General features: G+C 38.1%; 2 protein-coding genes across 2 annotated transcripts in view; both read right to left on the reverse strand.

The window, feature by feature from the left end:
• Positions 1-4,135: 4,135 nt before the first annotated feature.
• LOC306643689 (large ribosomal subunit protein bL9m-like) lies at positions 4,136-21,902 on the reverse strand (the record flags this gene model as incomplete). Its single annotated transcript, XM_079109927.1, has 2 exons — positions 4,136-5,477; positions 21,869-21,902. 2 exons carry the CDS (start codon positions 21,900-21,902, stop codon positions 4,738-4,740), a joined length of 774 nt encoding a protein of 257 aa, XP_078966053.1. The 3' UTR covers positions 4,136-4,737.
• PPM1B (protein phosphatase, Mg2+/Mn2+ dependent 1B) overlaps positions 20,920-25,837 on the reverse strand; it is an 84,586-nt gene continuing 79,668 nt past the window's right edge. The window contains exons 6-8 of the mRNA XM_079109771.1: positions 22,026-22,073; positions 21,869-21,904; positions 20,920-21,361 (exon numbers count right to left, since the gene is read on the reverse strand). Coding sequence (XP_078965897.1) covers positions 22,026-22,073 — 48 coding nt within the window. The 3' untranslated portion in view covers positions 20,920-21,361; positions 21,869-21,904. The remainder of the gene's footprint in view (positions 21,362-21,868; positions 21,905-22,025; positions 22,074-25,837) is intronic.

The raw sequence follows: 25,837 nt of genomic DNA on the forward strand, positions 1-25,837 counted from the left end.
GGAGAAAAACTGAAACCATTCCCTTTAAAAACGGGAACAAGACAGGGATGTCCTCTTTCACCACTTCTATTCAACACTGTCCTCGAAACTCTAGCCAGAGCAATTAGGCAGACTAAAGAAATTAAAGGGATACCAATAGGAAAAGAGGAACTTAAGCTGTCACTATTTGCGGATGACATGATTCTATATTTAGAGGATCCAAAAACCTCCTCCAGAAAACTTCTAGACCTCATCAATGAATTCAGCAAAATAGCAGGCTATAAAATCAACACGCATAAATCTACAGCATTTTTATACGCAAGCAATGAAACAGCTGAAAGGGAAATGAGGAAAACAACTCCATTTGCAATAGCCTCAAAAAAAAAAAAAAAAAAAAAAAAAAAAAAAAAAAAAAAAACTTGGGCATCAATCTAACCAAAGAGGTAAAAGATCTCTACTACAAAACACTGAAGAAAGAAAGTGAGGAAGACCTTAGAAGATGGAAAGATCTCCCATGTTCTTGGATAGGCAGAATTAATATTGTCAAAATGGCCATACTACCAAAAGTGCTATACAGATTCAATGCAATTCCAATTAAAATCCCAAGGGGATACCTTACTCAACTCAAAATGGATCAAAGACCTTGAAATCAGACCAGAGACCCTGCATCTTATAGAAGAAAAAGTAAGTCCAAATCTTCACCTTGTTGGCTTAGGATAGACTTCCTTAACAGGACTCCCATACATACCTTACAGAAATAGAGCAAGCAGTCATGAAATTCATCTGGAAGAATACGAAACCCAGAAGAGCTAAAGCAATCCTTAGCAGGAAGAATGAAACAGGGGGTACTGCATTACCAGAACTTCAACTATACTACAAAGCAATAGTAACAAAAACAGCATGGTATTGGCACCAAAATAGACAGGTAGATCAATGGTACAGAATAGAGGACATGGATACAAACCCAAATAAATACAATTTTCTAATACTAGACAAAGGTGCCAAAAATATGCAATGGAGAAAAGATAGCCTCTTCAACAAATGGTGCTGGGAAAACTAGAAATCCATATGCAACAGAATGAAACTAAACCCCTATCTCTCACCCTGCACAAAACTCAACTCAAAATGGATCAAAGACCTTGAAATCAGACCAGAGACCCTGCATCTTATAGAAGAAAAAGTAGGTCCAAATCTTCACCTTGTTGGCTTAGGATAGACTTCCTTAACAGGACTCCCATAGCACAAGAAATAAAAGCAAGAATCAACAACTGGGATAGATTCAAACTAAATAGCTTTCTCTCAGCAAAGGAAACTATCAGCAATGCGAAGAGAGAGCCTACAGAGTGGGAGAATATCTTTGTCTCTCATACTTCAGATAGAACGCTAATTTCCAGAATATATAAAGAACTCAAAAAACTCTACACTAAGAATACAAATAACCCAATCAACAAATGGGCTAAGGAAATGAACAGACACTTCACAGAAGATGATGTACAAGCAATCAACAGATATATGACAAAATGTTTAACATCTTTAGTAATAAGAGAATGCAAATAAAAAATACACTAAGATTCCATCTCACCCCAATTAGAATGGCGATTATCAAGAACACAAGCAACAATAGGTGTTGGTGAGGATGTGGGGAAAAAGGTACACTCATACATTGCTGGCGTGGATGCAAATTAGTGCAGCCACTCTGGAAAGCAGTGTGGAGATTCCTTAGAAAACTTGGAATGGACCTACCATTTGACCCAGTGATCCCACTCCTCAGCCTATACCCAAAGAACTTAAAATAAGCACACTATAGAGATACAGCCACATCAATGTTCATAGTGGCTCAATTCACAATAGCCAGACTATGGAACCAACCTAGATGCCCTTCAGTTGATGAATGGATAAAGAAACTGTGGTATATATATATACAATGGAATATTACTCAGCTATAAAGAATAATAAAATCATGGCATTTGCAGGCAAATGGATGAAATTGGAGAATATCATGTTAAGTGACATAAGCCAATCTCAAAAATCCAAAAGAGGAATGATCTCACTGATAAGTGAATGATGACACTTAATGGGGGGTGGGAGTGGGACAAGAATGGAGGAAGGAGGGACTGTATAGAGGGAAAGAGAGGTGGGAGGGGTGGGGGGAAGGAAAAAAATAATGGAATGAATCAAACATCATTACTCTATGTAAATTTATGAATATGCAAATGGTATGCTGTTACTCCATGTACAAACAGAAACAATATGTATCCCATTTGTTTACAATAAAATTAAAAAAAAGAAAAGGGCAAATTTCAACAAGTTTGTGTGTAACTAAGTTGGTTACAAATATATGAGACAATCAGTTGAAGCTATTTAAGGTTTTTCCTAAGGTCAAATACTAATGTACTGATATAAAACAAAGTTTAATCTGTATGTTAAAATGACAAGGATTTCTTAAAAACACTAATTTACTCTTAATATTATGTCTGTTAAGTTCTATTCTTTAGAACAACTAGTCTTAAAAATTGGGGTTTAGAGATTCCTTAGAAAACTTGGAATGGACCTACCATTTGACCCAGCTATCCCACTTCTCGGCCTATACCCAAGGGACTTAAAATCAGCATACTACAGAGATACAGCCACATCAATGTTCATAGCTGCTCAATTCACAATAGCCAGATTGTGGAACCAACCTAGATGTCCTTCAATTGATGCATGGATAAAGAAACTGTGGTATATATATATATATATGTATATACATATATATATAATGGAATATTAGCCATAAAGAATGATAAAATTATGGCATTTGCAGGCAAATGGATGAAATTGGAGAATATCATGCTAAGTGAGATAAGCCAATCTCAAAAAACCAAAGAACGAATGATCTCGCTGATAAGTGGATGATGACACATAATGGGGGGTGGGAGGGGTTATTGTTAGGGTTAGAGTTAGGGTTAGGGAGGAGGGCAAGAATGGAGGAAGGAAGGACTGTATAGAGGGAAAAGAGGGGTGGGAGGGGTGGAGGGAAGGGAAAAAATAACAGAATGAATCAAACAACATTACCCTATGTAAATTTATGATTACACAAATGGTATGCCTTTACTCCATGTACAGAGAAACAACATGTATAACATGTATCCCATTTGTTTACAATTAAAAAATAAAATAAAGAAATTTTAAGACTAAAAAAAATTGTGGTTTATACATTTATGGTTAAACAACAATTGTTAGAGTATCATACTATGTTACAGAGTCTAAATTTTTCTTTAAAAACTAAATTTGGTAATATAAAGGTATCAAGGTAGTTGTGGAATGGTCATTCTTTGTATATTAATGTGTTCATATTTTCCAGGTATACAAGCCTTTAAAGCAGAAAATTTATCAAGCTGCTATTCTCCAAATTAAATTTGTCTGTAATCTTATTTTTAAACTTATAATAAGAGTAAATGATATTGGGGATTTATTTATCTTTTAATGTTCTATTATAGGACCTGTCATCAATAGGGCATTTGTTACTTTTTACACTGAGATTAAAAAAAAATTAAATGTAAATGTATTTCTTTTTTTTTTTTTTTTTTTTTTTTTGTGGGTGTAGTTATCAGTGCAACTACTGATAGACTTTATTTGGGATGAAAATGCTTAATTGGCTCGGAGTGACAGGTCAGCTCAAACAGGAAGATGGAAATCAATCTTTGAGCTTCTGGTAGGGTTGACAGCAGAGTCAATGGTCTTATCCTTACCTCCCTCAACTGCATGACTCGTGTTATATTTGAGTGAGCCTGGCACAACCCACCTGTCAATGGATGTTCCTTTTTCTAGTAGACTGTGAACTTATGCAGAACTATCTACTTCCTTCAACTCCCATCAAGACATCTATTCTAGTATGACCAAATGAGCTCCTTATCTTAACCTAGGTCAAGAATTTCAGGAGACGGTTCAAAAAATAACTTCCAAATTCCCGGAGCTCATCCAAGAAATAATATATACATTCCTTTCTTAAGCTTTTTTCATCTTAGCTTCATTTTTTTCCCATCAATCACCTGTAGGCCTTATTCAGATCTCCTTATAGAATCAACTGTGATTATTCACATTGATTTAGTGACAGTAAGCTTTAAAATCAAAGACATAATCAGCTTATTCAGAGTAATTTGCTCAGAGCAACTGTGGGATGGAGCAATCTGATGTATTCTCTTCTTTTTGGCAGCAAACTTCAGTGCTCAAGAACACATTTCACCTGGATGTCTTATTCCCAGTCTACTCAAGTCCCGTTTTTAAAAAAAAGGACGCACCTCTTTTATTGTGTGTAATCCTAGGAACTGAACCCAGTTCGCTGGGTTTACAGGTGTGTCCCACCATATCTAGCAAGAACACACATTTTATTTCTGCTTGAGATACAAATATTCGGTTGGATGATGACAGTGAATCAAGTACTAAAGACAATGACTCTTCCATTTGTTCCAATCAACTCCAATGGATGAAGAGACTAAATAGAATCTGGTCTGTTTCAGTCCACTGGTATCCAGATTATCAAATCAAAAGCCTGGTACTTCTCCAGCAAAAGTGCCCTGATAGAACTGGATGTGATGACTGTCCAAGATGGAGCTGGCAAATTGGAGAATTCAACATGTATATGTAGTTCAGTCCGATGTGTCTACATGTTCTCTAAAATTCCGTATTTGGTCAGATATGGGAATATGATCAGGGTACTGGTTCATTTTTGCTCCACTGCTACTGATTCTGCTTTTCAATCTTGTAGGGAAAGTAGGTTCAGACTGTCTGGGAATTGGTGGAGGCCATGCTCTTGGCAGCTTGTTGGGCTAACCAGTACTTATATCTTTTGGTCTTGGGCTTTTCAAAGTTCACCACAGACATAGGAACTCTCACGGTGTCAAGCCCATTTACCGTCACCTCACACCAGTACTCGCCCCAACGTGTGATAGGCTCCTCTGGTAGCTTCAATGCATGAGGGGCAACCACGACACCAAGATTCTTGAGGAAGTGGCGGGCAACTATTTCAGAATTCAGCTCCCATTTGACATTGTTCTTCATTCCTACCTCCAAGTGACAGTTTCTCAGAAATTTCACTGTCGCCTCACCTGCCTTGGTCTGGATCCTCTCTAATTTTCCTTGTTGTCTTAGCAATTTCTCTTCTTCAAACAGCTTTTTGTTTTCAGGGGATGCATACACAGCCAGTCCCTGAGGAAGGAGACGGTTGCGACCCAAAGACTTCTTCACTGAAACCAGTTCACCCCGGACTCCAAGTTCCTCTACAGACTGCGTGAGGATGAGCTCCAGGTTTTCCTTTGGCCGGTGTTTCGTGTCCTCCACCAGCTTATAGACGCGGTGTCGCCGGTGCAGACGAGGTTTCCGGCCCTCCCCGGCCAGGGGCACCTTCCACCAGTGCTCCACGATGACCGTGCCCTGCCCGCAGCAGAGCTCCACCGGGAGTGGTGACCGCAACCACCGCCATGATGCCAGGCCCCGAGGAGACCCGCCTAAATGTATTTCTAATTGTTAGTGAGAGCCTGATTTGTTTAAAGGTTAATATCATGAAACATGAATCCATTTTGCCACTTTGCCACACAAAAGTTAAAAGCTCTCTCAGCCTTTCTTTAATTCATGTTTTAGATATAATGTTAAATTGTGTTAACTAATGTTCATATAGACTCAGGAATCAATATATGTAAACTTCTTAAAATGACATTTAAGAAAGAAGCAGGGGCTGGGGAGATAGCTCAGTTGGTAGAATGCTTGCCTTGCAAGCACAAGGCCCTGGGTTTGATCCCCAGCACAGCAAATAAATAAATAAATAAATAAATAATGTAAACAGCCATGCCTTACCTGAGATAAGGCTCTGCCTCCCCTCCCACCTCGCTGCATGTTAGAGTGGCTCCAAAATAAGCCAGACTCCAGCTTCTTTAAAGTTATATTCAAAAGTTTGGTTCTTGTTGTAAAACTACTGTGATCTCAAATGGGATATAATGTAGAGTTCAGCCAAAAATTCAAGATAACTATTATACAAGCTGAATATATTTTTACTCTTGCTAATTTCATTTTGTAAAACTGTTATCTGTTTTACACAGGAACTGCTTCAAGAACCTAGGTAACTTGTGATAATAAACCATCACCTACAGAACAGATAGTATATAATGAAAAATTCCAGTACTAATACATACTCTAGTTAAATAAAAGGGTAAATAATTGTAAAGTTATAGACATTGAAGTTAAAGTCCAGTACTCTTACTTTATGACTGGTGAGACTGGCTTGCTAGAAGGTTAAGATCAAACTTAGAGATTGAAATTAAATATAGAGGCCAAGAAAAACCAGTATCTTGCCCTCAAAGTCAGCCTGAACCCAGGGAACAAGAGGACTTCTCTAAGGAGCTTTGCAACTCTGGGTCACACGACCTCCTGAGCAGGGAGATTGATGAGACTACTAGAGGATAAAAAGCCAATCAGTGCACCTGCTGCAGAGGAGAGTCATTGGAAAAGGGAGACATCCCTGATGCTTCCAAGGGAAGCCACCTCATCGAGGAGACCCTGCCTAACGAATGACACTAAGGAGCTAAGAAGCTGCTCTCAAGTTCCCCATGAGTGACCCCTGTGGATACTCAGCTGACTCTTCAACAAGACAGGAACAGGTCAATTTGACCAGCTTGATCTTAGACACCTAACAAGACAGTTAAAACCAAAATATAGCCATTCTTTGGCATTTAAAAGAAACAATAGTTAAATGTAACTTAAAATGTACACTTGTGTTAGCTCACTAGACTAAAGACTGGAAGCTACAAAAGAGAGATTCTTAGGCAAATGTGCCTGATAACTATCAAGAGAAACTGACAGAGTCAGAAGTTTTTAGTCTGTTTAAGGCCTACAGACACAGGTAGGCTTAATCTATGTTTGCTAGTAACAGAAATATAGAGATCTCTACTAAACACAGGTTATACCAATAAAGTAGCTTAACTATGTTTTCTGGGGACATCAATGACATTAAGAGTTAAATGTTGTATTTACATTCCTGATAACCTGGACAATGTTAAAGTTCCCAAATTAAGGCCTTGTCCTCTCCAGCCTTTGTTAAGCCTTGTTATGGGAACAATTTCTCAGTTCTTCCACCTCCTGGTGAGGGATTATTGACTTCTGTCATCTTCATGATATTCATTGACATGTTCCAGATTCTTCAACATTTATCTTGTACTAACCTCATTTCAGTACTCATGTCTTTTTATTTTTCTCTCATAGAAAAGACATTAGTCTTTTTATTCCTTACCCCCAGATGCCTTTATAACCTGCTCTTCCCCAACTAGACTTCTACCATGGACCCCTCGATTGACCCAATCTCTAAAAGGGAACTCCAAACTGCTTGCCCCATGCTGCCCACTTCCAGCTTGAAGAAGCCAGATTGGTTATCAACCCCCTTTCCTTACAGCAGCAAGGAGTTCCTAAAACTAGAGGGGGGAATGAAGCCAGAATTGGGGACAGGCAGTTAGTGTAGAAATAGGGGATCAGTCAAATTGAGGAAATGAAGTCCATGAAAGCCACCTGCCTCTGGAAGTCTGGAAGTTGGGGACTGCCCCTGGGAGAAGGATCTCCGGAGCCCATTGATTATCAAATTTCCCTGCCCTTATCAAGGACTGCAAGCCAGGAGCTGCTAATTAATGCCCCCTGGGCCCTTGCCTGGCTGAATCACTTTGGCTCTCCCCTGCCCCATCCACTTCTTACTTTTTACATTTCACCTGTAAAACCAGGCCTAGTCACATAGGTAGAAAGGAGAGATAAGAAGGGAGAGAACTGGAGAACAAAAGATCTTCTTATAAAAACAAAAACGGGAAAATATAATATAAAGCTGCTCCCCCACCCTTTACGCTGTAGTCATTTCCCCACCTCCCAACTTACAACCTAACTTGTCAGTCTGTGAACATCCTAGCTAGCTATTGGTTCATCAGTCAGCTTGCAGGTATCCTTCTCCATTATTGATCCCATTAGCCTGCGAAATTTGACTGCTTAATAATAGCTCCCCCGCCATTCTGTCTCTCTCTCCTCCTCGCTTTCATGCTCTCTCCTCCTGGCTTTTCGCTCTCTTGCGTGCTCTCTCTCTCTTTTCCTCTCACTTCTCTCTTACCCTGCAGGGAGACACTCTGCCTGTTTGCTTAATAAACTCTCTTATGTGAGTTCCCAGGTCCAGAGTCGTTTCTGGGTTCTTACAGCTGTCTTATAAGAATATTATTTTCCATGATCCTTCATGCAGTCTTTGTGTCCATCTTCTTTGATTTAGCACAACACTTCTGAGATTCACCCATACTGTTGAATATTCCATTAAGAGTGAAGCAGACTGAATTTAGGTGTACCCTCTCCATTGAAACTAGGAAGATACAGATGTTGGCTCCAGAAGTCCAAGGACTTAGAAGGAGCAAAAACCTATCAACCTTCTTTGGGACACAATGACTTAAAAGAAAAACCTGTTCAAAACTTGTGAAATTCTGTCTTTCATCTTAATGCATTCCTTTTCCCTTTAAAAGGCTTTCCTAGACCTGGAGCTTTTCAGAGATGAAACTTCTGAAACAATGTAGTTTGTCCCATCTTCCTTTAGAATTGGCTTTGAATAAAACCGATTTTTCTACAATTTGACTCCAAATATTTCTGGAGCAGGGTGCAGTATGGCTTATCTCCTTTCTACCATAGGTGGAATCTGTGCCACCTGGTAATAGTAGTTGTTCCTTTTTATTGCTAAATATCATTCAGTGTATGGATGAGGTTTACCCATCCATCAATTCTAAGACTTTGGGAGTATTTCTAATTTTAGACTAATTACAGATAAAGATCTTATAAACATCCATGAACCCATGAACATAATATTTTTTGTCAACATTAATGTACACAAAATACAGGTTCACAAGTTTTTGCATGGATATGCTTTTATTTCTTTTAGGCAATTACTGAGGGGTGGAACTGCTGAGTCATAATGTTAATATAATGTTTATAAGAAACTACCAAATTGTCTTATGAAGGGTTTGGGCATGAGCAATGCCAGTCTATGTAACTTTAGTCATTCTAATTAGCAGTATTATGTTTTGCATTTCCTTGATAACTTCAAATATTAGTGTTTATTTTCCATTTGCTTAGTGAAATGCCCATTCAATATTTCACCCATTTATACTTTTTTTGTTATTGAGCCATAATAAGCGTTTATTATAAATAAGCCCTTTATCAGATTATGTTTTGCATAAGGCTTACCTTTCTATTTTCTTAATAGTATCTTTTTTTTTTTTTTTTGGTTAAGGAAAATAGGTTTTATTCAAAACCAACTTTGATGTCAAGTGCAGTTACACATTTCTATAATTCCAGAAACTTGAGAGGCTGAGGCAGGGGGAGCACAAGTTGAAAGCCATCCTCAGCAACTTGGCAAGGTCCTAAGCAACTTTGTAAGACCCTGTCTCAAAATAAAATATAAAAATGACTGGGGATGTGGCTCAGTGGTAGAATATCCCTAGGTTTGATTCTCAGTAGTTGTTGGGGTGGGGGGTGCTGGGGTGTGGAACTGGTTTAAAGGATAATGGAAGAAATTTGTTTCAAAGGTTCCATCCCCCAAACTCCTGAACTTGAGCAGTACTTTTAAAGGAGAGGAGGCAGAGGAGAAGGGACAGTGGCAGGGCAGGGAGTCAAAGGCAGGAAATGTACATGTGCAGACTTAGTTAGCCTCTGTGGAAGTCTGGGGAATGGGTCATCTCCCATTGTCTTTAGCACCTGTCAGGGTGGGGAGTCCTAGGCTTCAACTTCCTTTCTGTACAGGAGAAATTTGTTCCCAATTTGAGGGGGAGGTAGCCCCCAAATTCAGTCTGTTTCAAATTGCCCCTGTTTATGCTCTCAATCTTGAGGGAACTGGGGCTTCCCTGTCATCTGGCTGACTGGCAGTCCATCATTATATATTCCTGTACAGAACTCCGAATACAAGAGGTCAGATGCTTATTGAAGGGTTATGGAAAATAATATTCCTGCAAGATAGTCCCCCCAAAATAATGGAGAGAGGTGTGGTTTGGGAGGAGGGAGGGGAAACTAGCCAAGGATTAACCTCTCAGCAGATCTTTTCCTGATAACAATGAGCCCTAAACCTTGACCTTCCCCCATGGCTGATTAGTCCTACCCTATAAAACCAAAATCCCCTCTGTAACTGATGGCCATTTTCGCATCCAGAAAATGAGCCCTCATGGTGCCGGAGTCTGCGAATGAATAAAGGCTTCTCTGAATTCGTTGAGGGCTGCATCCGGTCCTTTTGCACAATTGGAGAGTATCTGTCAGCTAGAGGCCTTTTGTAAATCAAGGTTAATCACCAAATGAATAGAAAGCATCTTTAGAATTTAGTTACACGTTACAGATCTGTAAAAACTTTGAAGAAAAATTAATGTCATTCCATCAATTAAGAACATACATATATACTGAAATGTACTTTGTAAACTAAGTCACAACACAATGAAAACAGATATTAAAATCTTTTAACTTCATCTTGAGATAGAGGATGAAGGAGGAACAAGGCAGAAATACCACTTGTTAACTACAGAAACAGGGCTCACATTATATATATTTAAATGACTACCAACAATGTAGAATGTATTACTACTAGAGAACTCACAATCTTATAAGACAATTGAGTTACCTTACAATGTTAAAACAATCATGGCTTATAGCATCATACTCAAGACTGTCAGATTTTTTAAGGTTTTAGAGCATTTTTATCAATAAAAATGTGACCAAAAGCTCAGTCCTTGTTCCCAATGCCAGGTCATATCAATTTAATAAGGAGAACATAGTTTTGAGAAAAAGGAAAAAGTTTACTGCTTTGCTTGCAAAGGAGACACACAAGGCACCCAGGTCCTGGAGGCTGTGATTCTGCCTTTAAGGGAGAGCAGAGGGCTCTTAAAGAAGCTCTTCAGGGCTGCATTCCAGGTGTGCCCTGGAAGGGGGGCGGTGTTCCTCAGGTGCATCCAAATGGTGTGTTGAAATTCACTTGTTAATTTGGGAGATAGTCACTTTGTCTTCTCAATGACATCTTCCAGTGGTGAGTGTCCGCTCAACGAGAGATAACTAGGTGTAGGATGGGAAAAGGTAATCTTGTTACTTGTCCCAGGTTAGGGAGGGGGAGAGGGAGAAGAAAAACAGGTCCTTTTAAAATAAGCAAAAGTGGGATATGGTGGCCCATGCCTATAATCCCAGCAGCTCAGGAGGCTGAGGCAGGAGGCTTTAGAGTTCAAAGCCAGCCTCAGCAAAAGTGAGGTGCTAAGCAACTCTGTGAGACCTTGTCTCTAAATAAAATACAAAACAGGGTTGGGGATGTGGCTCAGTGGCCAAGTGCCACTGAGTTCAATCCCGGGTACCCAAAATAAATAAACAAATTAATTAATTTTGTTGTGCCCAATTGCGAATCCCCAAAGACCACCAGGGAGCCGTCTCCGATGCAAAAGCAAAAGGGTCTTTATTGCAAGCTCGAGCTGGGACTCACAGCGTTCACTGACAGCAGGTACTGGCTGAGGGTCCCGAGTCTCGATTCAGTGGGATTTTTATGAGCTCCACAGTAGAGTGGGAAATTTGAACAAAGCAAAGTACACAGTTGGCTGATCTTCCAACATGTGAAGTTTGGCATGTTTCCATTGGCTTAGGGTACCCAGGTCTTAACATATTGACATATATGGTTTGGAATGTTAGGCATTGGCTTGTTAGCTCCCGATTGGTTGTTTGCCAAAGGCCAGTCCTAATCTAGTAGCCTTCCTGGAATCAGCTATCTAGGCCTGAAATCTTTCATGCCCTAAATGCAGCCTGTCATGGCCGCGGTTTAGCTCCCTTTTAAATTTAAATTAAATAAGCAGGAAGGGCTTTATTCAAAAGGTGAAGTGGATATAACATCATTATAAAAATACTAGTTCATGTAACTAGAAATACAAACTACAATAAAAGAGACTAGAACCAATGAAGATCTGAATAAATCTTAACTTATAAGAATTCTCTTTTAAACAATTAAAAGCATAACAAAATCAGCAGAAAACACAAGATTACATTGATAAAACAAAATCTTTGTTCTTAAGTCAGTACTTTGTAGACTACTAAAAGTGGTCAGTCATTGCCAGACTGTTGGATCCTACTTATATATGCATTTTAAAAGTTCCTTTAAGTTGCTCCAGAATTTAAGCATTACTAGACCTTGGCATCAGTCCTAGTACAAAATCCATTTGACAGTTTAAGGAGGCAGTGAAACATCTTGCTGACAGTTAATTTTTGAAAGTACTGCTAGAATTCATGATCAATTAACAACAACAAAAACAAATAACAAAACCTCCACGATTTTTAACTTCTTATAAAATTATACCATTTCAGAAATTAGAAACAGAACTTAAATATAGGTTATCATCTTTTTTTCCTTTGTCTTATCTCAGGCCCAGAACCAGAAAAATAAAAGATCTCTTGTGAATTTCCAACTCTATTCATTTTTAGTAACAGGGATTGAATCCAGGGTGGCTTAACCACTGGCCACATTTCCAGCCCCCTTTTTTATATTTTATTTAGAGACAGGGTCTCACTGAGTTGCTTAGGGCCTTGTTAAATTGCTGAGGCTGGCTTTGAACTCATGATCCTCCTGCCTCAGCCTCCTGAGCAGCTAGGATTATAGGCGTGCACCACCACACCCAGCATTCGACTCTATTGAACAATTAGTATTTTAGACAAAATGTCACCAGACAGGGATCCAAGGAAGTCTCTCCAAGAGTAAATACAGCAGGATCTCAACTCCACCTGGGTGGGTTCTCAACTTAATACTGCTGAAAAGAATTTCAGAACACATCAAAAGCAAGGCGCAAGCAGAGATTTATTATAGAACTGCAAAGCAAAGATACACACACCCCAAAAGCAGGGTGCACACATCCCCAGCCTATCAGAGAAGATAAGTGACACAAACAGTATCTCTTAAAGAGTAGAAGTTTCTATTTGCCTATTCATCAATATTTCCTTTTATGCTGCTTGCTTACTCTTATGCTTTCTGTGTCTTTTCTGAGTATTAGCTTATCCACGGTCATGAACATTTCCTCCAATGTTCTTATCCAGAAATTTGAGGTTTTTTTTTTTATTTATTTTTATTGTAAACAAATGGGATACATGTCGCTTCTGTTTGTACATGGAGTGACAGCATATCACTTGCGTAATCATACATTTACATAGGGTAATAATGTTTAATTTATTCTGTTTTTTTTTTCCTCCCCCCCACTGCTCCCACCCCTCTTTTCCCTCTATACAGTCCCTCCTTCCTCCATTCTTGCCTCCCCACCCCCCCCATTATGTGTCATCATCTACTTATCAGCGAAATCATTCATCCTTTGGTTTTTGAGATTGGCTTATCTCACTTAGCATGATATTCTCCAATTTCATCCATTTGCCTGCAAATGCCATAATTTTATTATTCTTTATAGCTGAGTATTATTTCATTGTGTGTGTGTGTGTGTATATATCACAGTTTCTTTATCCATTCATCAATTGAAGGACATCTAGGTTAGTTCCACAATCTGGCTATTGTGAATTGAGCAGCTATGAACATTGATGCGGCTGTATCTCTGTAGTATGCTGATTTTAAGTCCTTTGGGTATAGGCCGAGGAGTGGGATAGCTGGGTCAAATGGTGGGTCCATTCCAAGTTTTCTAAGGAATCTCCACACTGCTTTCCAGAGTGGCTGCACTAATTTGCAGCCCCACCAGCAATGTAAGAGTGTACCTTTTTCCCCACATCCTTTCCAACACCTATTGTTGCTTGTATTCTTGATAATCGCCACAGAAATTTGAGTTTTAATGGAAAGCAGTATGAAGATTCCTAAGAAAACTTGAAATGGAACCGCCATTTGATCCAGACATCACACTCCTAGGTTTATACCCAAAGGACTTAAAATCAGCATACTGTAGTGACACAGCCACATCAACGTTTACAGCAATTCAATTCACAGTAGCTAAACTATGGAACCAACCTAGGTGCCCTTCAATAGATGAATGAGTAAAGAAACTGTGGTGTATACACACACACACACACACACACACACACACACAATGGAATATTACTTAGCCTTGAAGAAAAATGAAATTATGGCATTTGTCTGTAAATGGATGGAACTGGAGAACGTTATGCTATGCGAAATAAGCTAATCCCAGAGAACCAAAGGCAGAATGTTTTCTGATATGTAGACGCTAATTCACAATAAGGGGTGGGGGAGAACAGAAGTATTTTGGACTAGACAGAGGGGAATGAAGAGAGGGGAGGGGGCATGGGGATAGGAATGATAGCAGAATGAATTGCACATTATTACCCTATGTGCATATATGATTACATGACCTGTGTAACTCTACATCATGTATAACCAGAGAAATGAGAAGTTATATTCCATTTACGTATGATGTCAAAATGCATTCTACTGTAATGTATAACTAATTAGAACAAGTAAAAAATATATAAAATTTTAGTTTTAGCACTTAATGTTTAGTTTGTAATTCTAGTTAATTCTTGTGTGGTAGGAAATAAAGGGGTTCAAGCCAGGCAGGTGCATGCCTATAGTCCCAGGGACTTGAGAGCCCGAGGTAGGATGATCACAAGTTCAAGGACAGCCTCAACAATTAAGTGAGGCCCTACGCAACTTAGTGAGACCCTGTCTCAAAATAAAAATAAAATAAAGTGCTGGGCTATGGTTCAGTAATAGAGTGCTCCTGGGTTCAATCCCAGTACCTAAATAAATAAATAAATAAATGGGATGAAGCCTGTTTTTGTTGTGGTTGTTATGGTTGCATATGGCTATATATTATTCCAGAACTATTTGTTTAAAGTATTTTTTCTTTTCCTTCATTGAATTCTCCTGTCCCCTTTGTTAAAACTCAAGTGACTATATATGGGTGGGTCTATTCTAGACTCTTTATTATGTGCCATTGATATTGAGAGTCTGATAGCAAAACCACATTTTCTTAATTACTTTAATTTTATAGTCATTCTTACAATCTAGTAGCAGAGATCCTTCAATTTAATCTGCCTTTATCAAAAAGTTTTGGCTACTTGAGCATTTCTATATACATTTTAAAATCAGTTTGACAACTTCTACAAAAAAAACGCTGCCAGAATTTTCATTAGGATTTCATTTATCTATAAATGCATTCATTTATATTAACAATCAGTTTGATTTATAAAGATTTGTAGATTGAGTGCAGAGGTACATTTAGTCTGGTACATTTAACTCTTCAAAGGATTCTTCCTAATACCCTTTGTATACTGGGGTCATTTTGCTCTGGCTGGTGGGAATACAAACTACTCCTAGACTTGTGTCTTAAGTTGTTCTGCTTACTGCTTTCAGGTGGTTTCCTCTCACACAAACCTTTGTTTTGCATACTTACAGGTTTTCTAATTGCAATAAGGGATAATAAATCCAATCCCCGTTTCTCTATCTTAGATAGTTCTGAAGTCTCTTAACATTTACTATATTTATTGTATCACGATTGCCTATGCAATCTTCTGTGTATCAATCATCTTTGTTTTTTATGCATATAAACTGTGAATTATAATAGTGTACTTTCCCCTAAATACTTTAGCAAGCCTATCATTAAATTTGAATATTTGTTTATAAATTTTATTTTTTGAGGTAAAATTTCTATACAACGAAATACGCGTTTTAAGTGAACATGTGCAACATTTTGGCACATGCATACACCTATGTAATCCTCTTATTATGATACAGAACATAGCCCAGTGCTGTGGTGCACACCTGTAATCCCAGCCCCTCAGGAGGCTGAGGTGAGAGGATCACACATTCAAGGCCAGTCTCAGCAACTCAGTGAGGTCCTAAGCAACATAGTGAGACTCTGTCTCAAAAAATGAAAAGGGCTAGGAATGTAGCTCAGACGTAAATAGACCTGGGTTCAATCCTCTATACAGAGGGGGGAAAAAGAAAAAACACGCCCATCTTCCCAGAAAGTTCCCTCTGCTCTTTCCTAGTCAAACAACTCCAAAGACCCTGCCCCACTGAGCTATCTACTGTGCTATTTTCCACCATGAATTAGTTGTGCCTCTTCTAAAACTTCATGTAATCATGACCATATGGTATATATTCCTTGTACAACTTCTTTTATTCCGCACATTTTGAGATTTGCCACACTATTGTAATTAATGACAGCTCTTTCATTTTTATTGCTGAGTAGCATTGCATTCAATGATTACACCACAGTTTACGTTGTGGTTTGGACTGAACTGCACTAGGCCCAACAAACCAAACCAAAATAGAGTCACTTGTGCTAAGTTCCGTGATACCAAGTCAAAACCAAATTGTTTACCTGATTTTCTGAGAAAACAGGAGAGCGATAATAACCAAATTCCCAGAGGACAAGTTCAGTGGGCATGATAATGAATTTCTTTCTGCTTTAGTCCTTTCAAGGAATAGTAACTTTAAAGCAACCAACCTGTTTTTATTGTTTTCTACTTTCTTCTGCCCTTCTTTGTCTATTATTGTCCTGGGCTCAGCTTATAAGAGCACGAATTCTGTTTTATGGAATGAAGTCTTGCTTGATTCTAGAAGCCAGTTAAGATCTAGAACTAAATTTGTTGCAATTTTGTCTTTTGACACCATTCTGCTACTGATGGGTACCTGGGCTATTATGAACAGTGCTACTCTGAACATACTTGTATGCTTATATTAGTCTTTTTTGTGAACATTATATATTTTGAGTGGCGTGGGTACTAGTGATTGAACACAAAGGCACTTTACCATTGAGCCACATTCCCAGTCGTGACCCCTGCCCCCCCGACACACCTTTTTTCGAAACAGGGTCTAAGATGCTTAGGGCCTTACTAAATTGCTGAAGCTGGCCTTGAACTTGTGATCCTCTTGCCTCAGCCTCCGGCAGGCTGCTGGAATTATAGGTGTGCACCACCACACCCTACTCAGTTTTGTTAATTTCAGTAATTCTGGCTGGGGTGTTCTCATGTTTGAAGCTGTGCTTAAATTGTTACTAGTTTTCTCTGTCCACAGTGCCTTAGTGAGTATGTATCGCCCCCAATAGTGAAATCTGTTTTTACTGCTCTGAAGAATGGTTACCTGTTGAGGAGGATAGGAAGGAAGAAAGGAAGGGTGGGAAGAGAGAAAGGGTGGAATGAAATTGACCAAACTATCTTATGTATATTCATATATGTACAGTGAATTCCCTTTTATATGTATCTATAAAGCAAGAATTAAAAAAAAAAAAAAAACTTCTAAATAAATAGAAGAAAGACCTGTAGAAAAGAGTAAAGGGAACAGGGGAGGGAGGAGAGAAAGGGGGGAACAGGGGACTGAACTGGATCAAATTACATTCCATGCCTGTATGATTATGTCAAAATGAACCTCAGTGTTACACATAACTATAATGTATAACTAAAAATTTTTAAAACTTAGCTCTTTGGGTCTTAAAGAAGTGTTTCCTAATTGTTTCTTTTACTAAAGGATATATTTCTCAAACAATTGGTTATATTTCAAGAGTCAGGACAATAAAAGAAAAAAATGGCTGCCTGTGGCAGAAATAGCCAGTCGTCCTCAAAAGCATGTTCCTCATCTACCATGGAAGTGAACTGTAATGGGCACACCCAGCTGGGGAGGGCAATTCCTCAGCCTCACACCTCACATTTCCATCAAGTGTGGCCACGTGGCTAGTTCTCATCAATGAAGTGTGAACAGAAACAACGTGTGCCATCCTCAAGTTGAAGTTTTAAGAAGCCGGGATGTCTCTTCTTTCTCTCCTCCCTCTTCTGCTGGTCAGATACACATGACAAAAGCCACAAGATAGACAAAGCTCAGAGCTGAGAAACCACATGGAAAATAAAAGCCATGGACCTGAACACCCAGCCTGGACCACACATGACCAAGAAATAAACTTTGAACCAAATCAAGTTTGATGGACTGTTGTAGCAGGTTAACTAACTCTAACCTACTGCCTAGCTCTCAAAGGTGCTTGCACACAGTGATTTTTTTTTCTGTACGACATACATTGTATCTTATATCTCCAGAGCATGCCCATCATATCCACTCAGCTATTTGCATGTGTTCTACTGAACTATGAAGAAACTATATAAACAAACATACCTGAGGGTTACTGTACCAGCCAAAGTTCATTCTTTAAATTTTAATTGAAGTACAGCATAAATATGTATAATTATACTCTCTATATACATTACATACACTACATATATCAGCAGACATTTACAAATGCCCTTTATATATCTGGGGCATCTTTCCTTTCTACCCTCTTTCCCACTTGCTGTTTTTCAAGCCCTGGTAACTGAGGAAGTCTAGAAAACAAGAGTTAAAAGGGCATTCTGAGTGAGTCACTGGCTCTTCCAAGTCTGAACTCAAGGCTAAAAAGCCAAAGCTGCTCCTTTAGGATTTGCCCACATGCAGCTCACTTCCTCTGCATGCTAGCACAGTACCCCTTATTGGATATTTGTTGCAGTTATTCAAGTTGCTGCTACATGTAAGTCCCCATGTCTCTGATGCAAATGACATCCTCTTGCATGAGGCACTGCTCTATCCTGCACAACCTCACTGCTGCATTTGACCTTCAAGTTGCAGACCAAGTGGCAGCTGTGATTTTCTTTTAATGCATCAGGGTTATTTTTCAAATGACTTTTTCCTGAAGTACAATATAGATGCAGTACAAGAAGGGAGATGCACCTAAAACAACAAAAACAACACAAAGAAACCAAGGCCATGGGTGTAGCTTTTGGTAGACCATGTGCTTACCATGTGCCAGACCCTGGGTTCTATTGCCAGCAATCCCCACTCCAAGAAAAACAAAAACAAACAAAACAAACAAGTAAACAAACAAAAAAAAATGTAATTAAGCTCAAAGGACTGAAAGTAATATCATGTGCTTGTCAGAAAGCTAGTATGATATGGTGGTATTGCATAGAAAAAAAAGAGTATTAATTAGATAAAATGAGACAATTCCACTACCCATGAGTATTCTGTGGGGTCATACACTTTTAAGAAATAAAGAAAGTAAGAAATATCAAGAAAATGAAAGCACACTTGTAGAAAAATGTCCTAGATGGTAAGCACAGGTGCCGTCATGATATATAATGAATGAGATGACAGGGATAGGAAAGGGATGCTGGGAATCGGCACGAGAGCTGTGGCTACTGTCTAGCTCCAAGAGTTAAAAAGGCAAGGAGATGAAGGAACAACCTGCAACTAATTCAGGCAGATCTAACCACAGCTTGAAGAAACTCAGGCCAGGTCAGAACAGAGGTTGCTGCAGGACATAAGGCACTCAGGTTCTTTCCAACTTTGAGATTCCATAAGTATATACTTAAAGATCTATCCAACAATAAAATTTATTACCCTATCTTTGAGGAACACACAAATGACCAATCTTCAGAGCTACTATTAAAACTTTTGAAGATATAAAACTACAAATCATTCAGTGTTTGCTTTATTGACTAATCTTTTCTCTCAAATGGACAAGCAGCTGTATGTGTGCTGTTTGATGTGAAATCAGTCAGGAAAAGGTAGTTTACACTAGCCTATTTTTTCTAATGTTAAAGCAACTGGCATTGATGGATATGTTTCTGATGGTGAAAGACATTTTACTAGTGTAAAATGCCATTATACTATATGGAACAGCATGCCATTATACTATATGGAACTTCTGCCTTAACCTGAGATTCATGTGTGGCTATTTCTGAAAAAGCCAAAAGCTCTAAAAATAAATACACAAGTGTGTATTTATACATGTGTATATACATATGTATGTAGACATTCATTTATATATGTGTATATGCAAGCTATATAACAAAACACATTCATGAATTATTAGGAGTTCCTCCCTTTTCAAAGAAAATCTTATAAGGGTTGGGAATAGAGCTCAGTGGTAAACTGCTTATCTGGCATGTACAAGGCCCTGGGTTCACTTCCCAGTACTGGGGGGAAAAAATAAAAAATGAAAAAAAATAAAAAGTTGTGGCTTTAAAGATACTTTTACACAGTCAACCTTCTAGAATTTCAGTGATGATTCTATTTATATGATTGAAGTTATCCCTAACTCTTCTGAAACATGTGGAAAATACCTAATTCTGACCAACTCCAATTTGGTCTTTACTTATAGATGTTTCAGTATACTGTAAGCTAGCCTGAGTCAGTGCTGACATTCCAATAAATCTATTTCAACATTCTCTCTCAGATTAAATAAATACACTAAAGAAGTTTGACATTTCACATAGTCACAAAATAGAATTAACCAGGGATCCAAAAATGAAAGGAAACTTTTCTATGATTTTTGATAAAAGAGACTACCTATTATCTCTCAAAGTGTTTGCTACATCATTTCCTGGAAGACTTATTTACTTTTCTTTGGAAAGGCAAGCATTAACCTTGGTATGCCTTTGTGTTCAAGAACCAAATGTTATATTCCCTTTTTCCTACCATATTTTCTATCTCACTATGGGAATATCATCTCTCAGAAAGGAAATGTACTTAGTTACTCCATGGGTACAGTCACTAACCACTCCCTGATTATAAAAGCACACTGACTAACAAATGGAATCATCATAAGTGGTACAAGAAGAGGGGTTGCCTAGGCAATGTACTGCTGTCCCAAAGTACTATTTTTTTGGCCACTTGGAAGAGTACCTATTAGAAATACTTGAGTCAAAGCCTGGCCTGAAAGTGATTAACTGTTTCCCACGTTCCTCAATGTAGGTCTTGGAAATCACCTAATCTAAGCCCAAAAGGGCTTCGTTAAAAGGGGTTGTTAGGTTCATGTTCACATTAAGTATAAACACTAACTCATTACAGAAGAGATGTAGGAATGGTAAAAAATAGAGTCCCGAAGAAACAACAGTTGTACCCCCTATGGGTATAATGAATTAAAATAAAAATTTTAAAAAAATCAAAGTTCTAATGTTAAAAAAAAGTCACAAGATGCTTTTACACATACATTCAGAAATCCAGTAACTGCTGATATAAGTGGTGCTTTTAGGAGAATTGAAACAATAATGACAGATTAAAGCTGGCCTTTACCCATGAGAGACCCTGGAATAAAACCACAAGTACTACCAAGAAGCCACAGGTGTTTATTGCACGAACAGGAAAAACATGAATTTGAAGGACATGGTGATAAAAGCTCTTCTTTGCCTCCACTAATCAGCTAAAAGATTGAGTTAATACAAATATAAATATTATAACTATGTGCTGTTGGGCTTATTTTTCTTTCGGGTTTACAAAAAAAAAAAAAAAAAAAAAAACAAATAAACCAAAAAACAACCTTTTTGTCCTTGAACTTCAGGGCTCTTGGTAAGTTGGCCAGTCACTGCCTTGTCACCTTGTCTCAGCAGGTTTACAAATTGACATGCTCAAGACTGCCATCTGGTGGAAATGACAGAAATTGAAATGATTTTTTTTTTTAAGTGAAGAAAGCCAGTTGGCTACTAAGAAGGTATAAACTATACTGAGGGGTGGACAGGTAGCTTTACAGCAGTAGGAAATATAAAGCAGATCTACTGTCATGTATAGCTAATTATAACAAAAAAATAAGAGATGCAAAATAGGGAATCAAATTTTTTTTTGCACTGGAGATTGAACCTAGGGGCACTCTACCACTGAACCACATCTCCAACCCTTTTTATTTTTATTTTAAGATAAGGTCCTGCTAAGTTACTAAGGGTCTCAATAAGCTGCTGAGGCAGGTCTCCAACCTGAGATCCTCCTGCCCCAGCCCTCCCAAGTCATTGGATTACAGGCATGTGTCAACAAGCCCAGCAAGGAATAAATTTAAGATGTAGACCACATGAAAGAAACTCTAAAACTACACTGGGGGCATTATAAACACCTGCATAAATAGAAAGATATAGCATGTTCCTGGATGGAACTCACCTCTGCTTAAGATATCAGTGGCCTTCAAATTCATCTCTACAACAATATAATCAACATATTAACAGGATTTTTATTTGGCAGTACCAGTTGTATTAAATATTTATGAGCAAATATTTATTAAAAAGGTCAAAGTCATAAAAGAAAAATATTTACTTACTCATAATGTGAAAACATTGTCAGTGTATACATCTGAAGGTTGATGAAACTGTCAAAGAAAATGATAAAATTCTAAAACTTTTTGATGTTAAAACACTTCTCTCAAAACTCATCAAATTTAACACCTAAGTTCTTTGCAATTTACTGAATATAAATTTTACTTCAATTTTTTTTAAATAAAGCAAAACAAATGCCACCCTATTTGATTTAAAGGGTATATGGAGAGCAAAAGGGAATATTTTTGACCAAGGATACCTATCCAGTACCCTCCAGATCTGAGCCTTCCTTCCTCCATTACCTCTTCAATCAGAGTGAGTTGAAAGCCCTTATTCTGCCTGTAAGAAATGCTAACACAAACAGAAAAAGGTTAGGGTAAGAAAATGCACAGAAACAGTAGCACAATACAAGATTTAGGGGGGAAAAATCTATGATGTTGAGCTTGTGGTTTGGTTTTTCAGGAATTCAATCAACTCAGTATTGATAGGTGCCCTTTGTTCTTGGTCTCATCGATCCCTCAAAACCCTTCATTAAAACAATACCAACAAACCCATGAAAGGCAAAGAGGAAGCTGAAGAAAATAATTCATGCTGTATTTAACAGAATGGTTAATTTCCTAAATGTAAGGAGCTCTCACAAATCAACAATGTGTCAATTGAAAATATATATTATAAAATGCTGCCAATTAAACTACAAAAAATGCATCATCAAAACTTATGATTATTTTATACTTATTGTAACAGGTTTTTAGAATGCTGTTATCTGTTATATGCTAAACCAGCGTGCCATTTTAAAGACATTTTAAATCACATTTAAACCAACAGTGTACCTCATTATGAATGGAAATATAAATAGGTACGTCCAAGCTGGTGCAAGGTGCCATGGTGACTGCCTAGCCAATGACAGTGGAAAGATGCCACCGATTTAAGACGCTTCCCAACTTCAAGGATATTAAAGTGTCTTGTTAAAAAATAGAACGTTTTGAACTGGGCTGGTGATGTAGTTCAGTGGTAGGGTGCTTGCCTAGCACATACAAGGCCCTGAGTTCAATCCTGAGTACCTTAAAAAAGAAAAAAAAGGGCTGGGGAAATAGCTCAATTGGGTAGAATGCTTGCCTTGCATGCACAAGGCCCTGGGTTTGATCCCCAGAACACACACACCCACACAAAAAAGTGCAAGAGTACATTTTGGAGATTTACATTTTTACATAAAAGACAACTTTTATAACCTGTTCTGTTTCTGTCTTAGGTTTTCAAAGTATTAAAACATACCCGTGGGGCTGGGGAGATAGCTCAGTCGGTAGAGTGCTTGCCTTGTAAGCACAAGGCCCTAGGTTTCCATCCCCAGCACCACCCCCCCCCCAAAAAAAAAAAAAAAAAAAAAAAACACCAAAAACACATACCCGTTGCCTGCAGAAGCAAAGCAAATACCTGATGCCAGAGTTCAGGTTGCATTAGCCTGACCCTTCCTCCATTTCACGAAGCTGCCCCACAAAAACTGTTCTGTGTTAAAAGATGCTTGTAGACTAAGGAGCAGTTCTATCTTAGCAACATCTGCCTTGCATCGAAAAAACCAGTCTACACACAGTTACTTCAAAAACTCAGGAATTCATACTTCCCAGCTAGAACTAGATTGAAGCACTTGCCTTGGAGAAAAACGTCACTTTTTTTTTTTTTTTTTTTTTTAAAGTACTGAGGATTGAACCCAGGGGGGCGCTCTGTCACAGAGCTACATTCCCAGCCCTTTTAAAAAATTTGAGTCTAGGTCTCCTTAAGTTGCTGAGACTGGCCTCCAACTTGTGAAACTGGGATTACAAGGCATGCAGTGCCAGCCAAAATAAGTATTTTAATGCGTCATTCTAAAATATCAGAATGAATGCAAAAATCATGATAAATATCCAAATTTTAAGTAAAGGCAGAATTATAACTCTGAATTTCCCTTTTGCCTTAGGCTTTCTCATAGCTTGACATAGCACAGTTACATTCCGGTTACGAAGGGGAAGAAGGGTGGTCGTGGTAGGTTAGAATGAGTGAGCGATGTGGTACCACACTACAGTTTCAAATTAAATATACAAGAGAAACACACAAGTAATCACAGGGAGGGGAGGAATTTTCAATATTAGATCCCCAAATGGATGCAAACTGTTAAGAATCAGAGTGCAGATTATTACATTTTTATTAAAATGAACTAGATTTAAATAAGACAATGTACCCTCCCAGGAACCAACATTTATAAGGCTGAATAAATACGGTCTAATATTTGCACAAGGTTAGACAAAAAGACAGAACAGACAGTAGGGGTGGACCACATATAGTTAGAAAATTGGTCATTCTATGGGGCAGTGTGGCACTGGCACAATTAGGTAGTTGTGTGAAAAAAGATTAAGATTTCTTAGTTCATATTATATGTAGCAGTAAACTCAAGATGAATTAAAAACATAAATATGTACATTTAGGAGATGGTAAGACAACTTTGAAACTACTGAAGAATGAATCTATTTGACAGACTGGGAACAGTTACTATCTGTTGCCAATGTTTTCTCTACAGATGCAGCAAGTGCCTTTGCATTTTCTGATTTTGGCAGCCAAGGTTCATTAGAATAGTAGTGGAGAGAATTTTTGCAATTCAGGAATTTGTGAACAGCAAAGAGCCTATTTTACACCAAAGAATTAAACTTTGATTTTATAAGAAAAACATTTAAAAAAAATCCCCTACCACTCTTATCTGCCTATACCTTTAAAAGCTGAAAGGGTAAACCAAAAACAAACAAAAACTACTGCATGAAAAGATTAAAGACTGTATGAACATGAGAATGATTTCTTTTTTATTTTTTTGGTATTGGGGATTGAACCCAGGGGCACTGAATCATTCAGCGACATGCCCAGTCCTTTTTAAAAATTATTTATTTTGAGACAGGGTCTCACTCAGTCGCTTAGGGCTTCAATAAATTGCTGAGGCTGGCCTTCAACTTGAGATCCTTCTGCCTCAGTCTCCTGAGTTGTTGGGATGGAGTGCATGGCCATGCCCAGCAAAAATGATTTCTTAAGAAAAATAGCAAAAATCATAAAGATTGAAAAAAAAAAAAACACTCTGTATAAAAATAAAAGTAAAAACAAATAGAAAGAAATCCCAAAGAAACAAGGGCAAATGATATGAGAATTCAATTCTGAGAAGAGGAAACTCAAAAGGCCAATACACACAGAAAAAGATATTCTCACATATAATCTGAAATCCAAGTTGTAGGAGATACTATTGCATGATCATGTGGCAAATTCAAAGTCTGACAATATCAAGTATTACTGAGAATGGGGCTGGATGGAGGAATAGGAATGTAGTACTTTCTGGTAGACATGTAAATCTACACTTTTTTTTTTTTTTTTTTTTTTTTTGCAATACTGGGGATTGAACCCAGGGCCTTGTGCTTGTGAGGCAAGCATTCTTACCAACTGAGCCATCTCCCCAGCCCCTAAATCTACACGTTTAATATGTTTTTGTAATAACTTGAAGACCTGTATACCCAAGGGCCACCAGTTTTACTTTTAGAAAATATCACTCTACAGAAACACCAGTACGTGTGTACTAGCATGCACACACCAGTATGTCCAGTAGAGTGTTTGCTGCAGTAAAAATGATAAACAATCTAAGTAAACCTCAATGTGGAAATGTAAACATACACTGTAGTAGTCACACAATGGGGTACTATACCAGTTATTCTTCTTTAGCTACTACCTTTTTTGTTTTTTACAAGAAGGGGATGTAGACGTCATAATGTGAGTAGGTAAGTTTAAACCTGAGGCTGGGAAAATACTCTTTGCC

Source organism: Sciurus vulgaris (genome assembly GCF_902686455.1).
Source record: "Sciurus vulgaris genome assembly, chromosome: 14".
NCBI classification, from domain to species: Eukaryota; Metazoa; Chordata; class Mammalia; order Rodentia; family Sciuridae; genus Sciurus; species Sciurus vulgaris.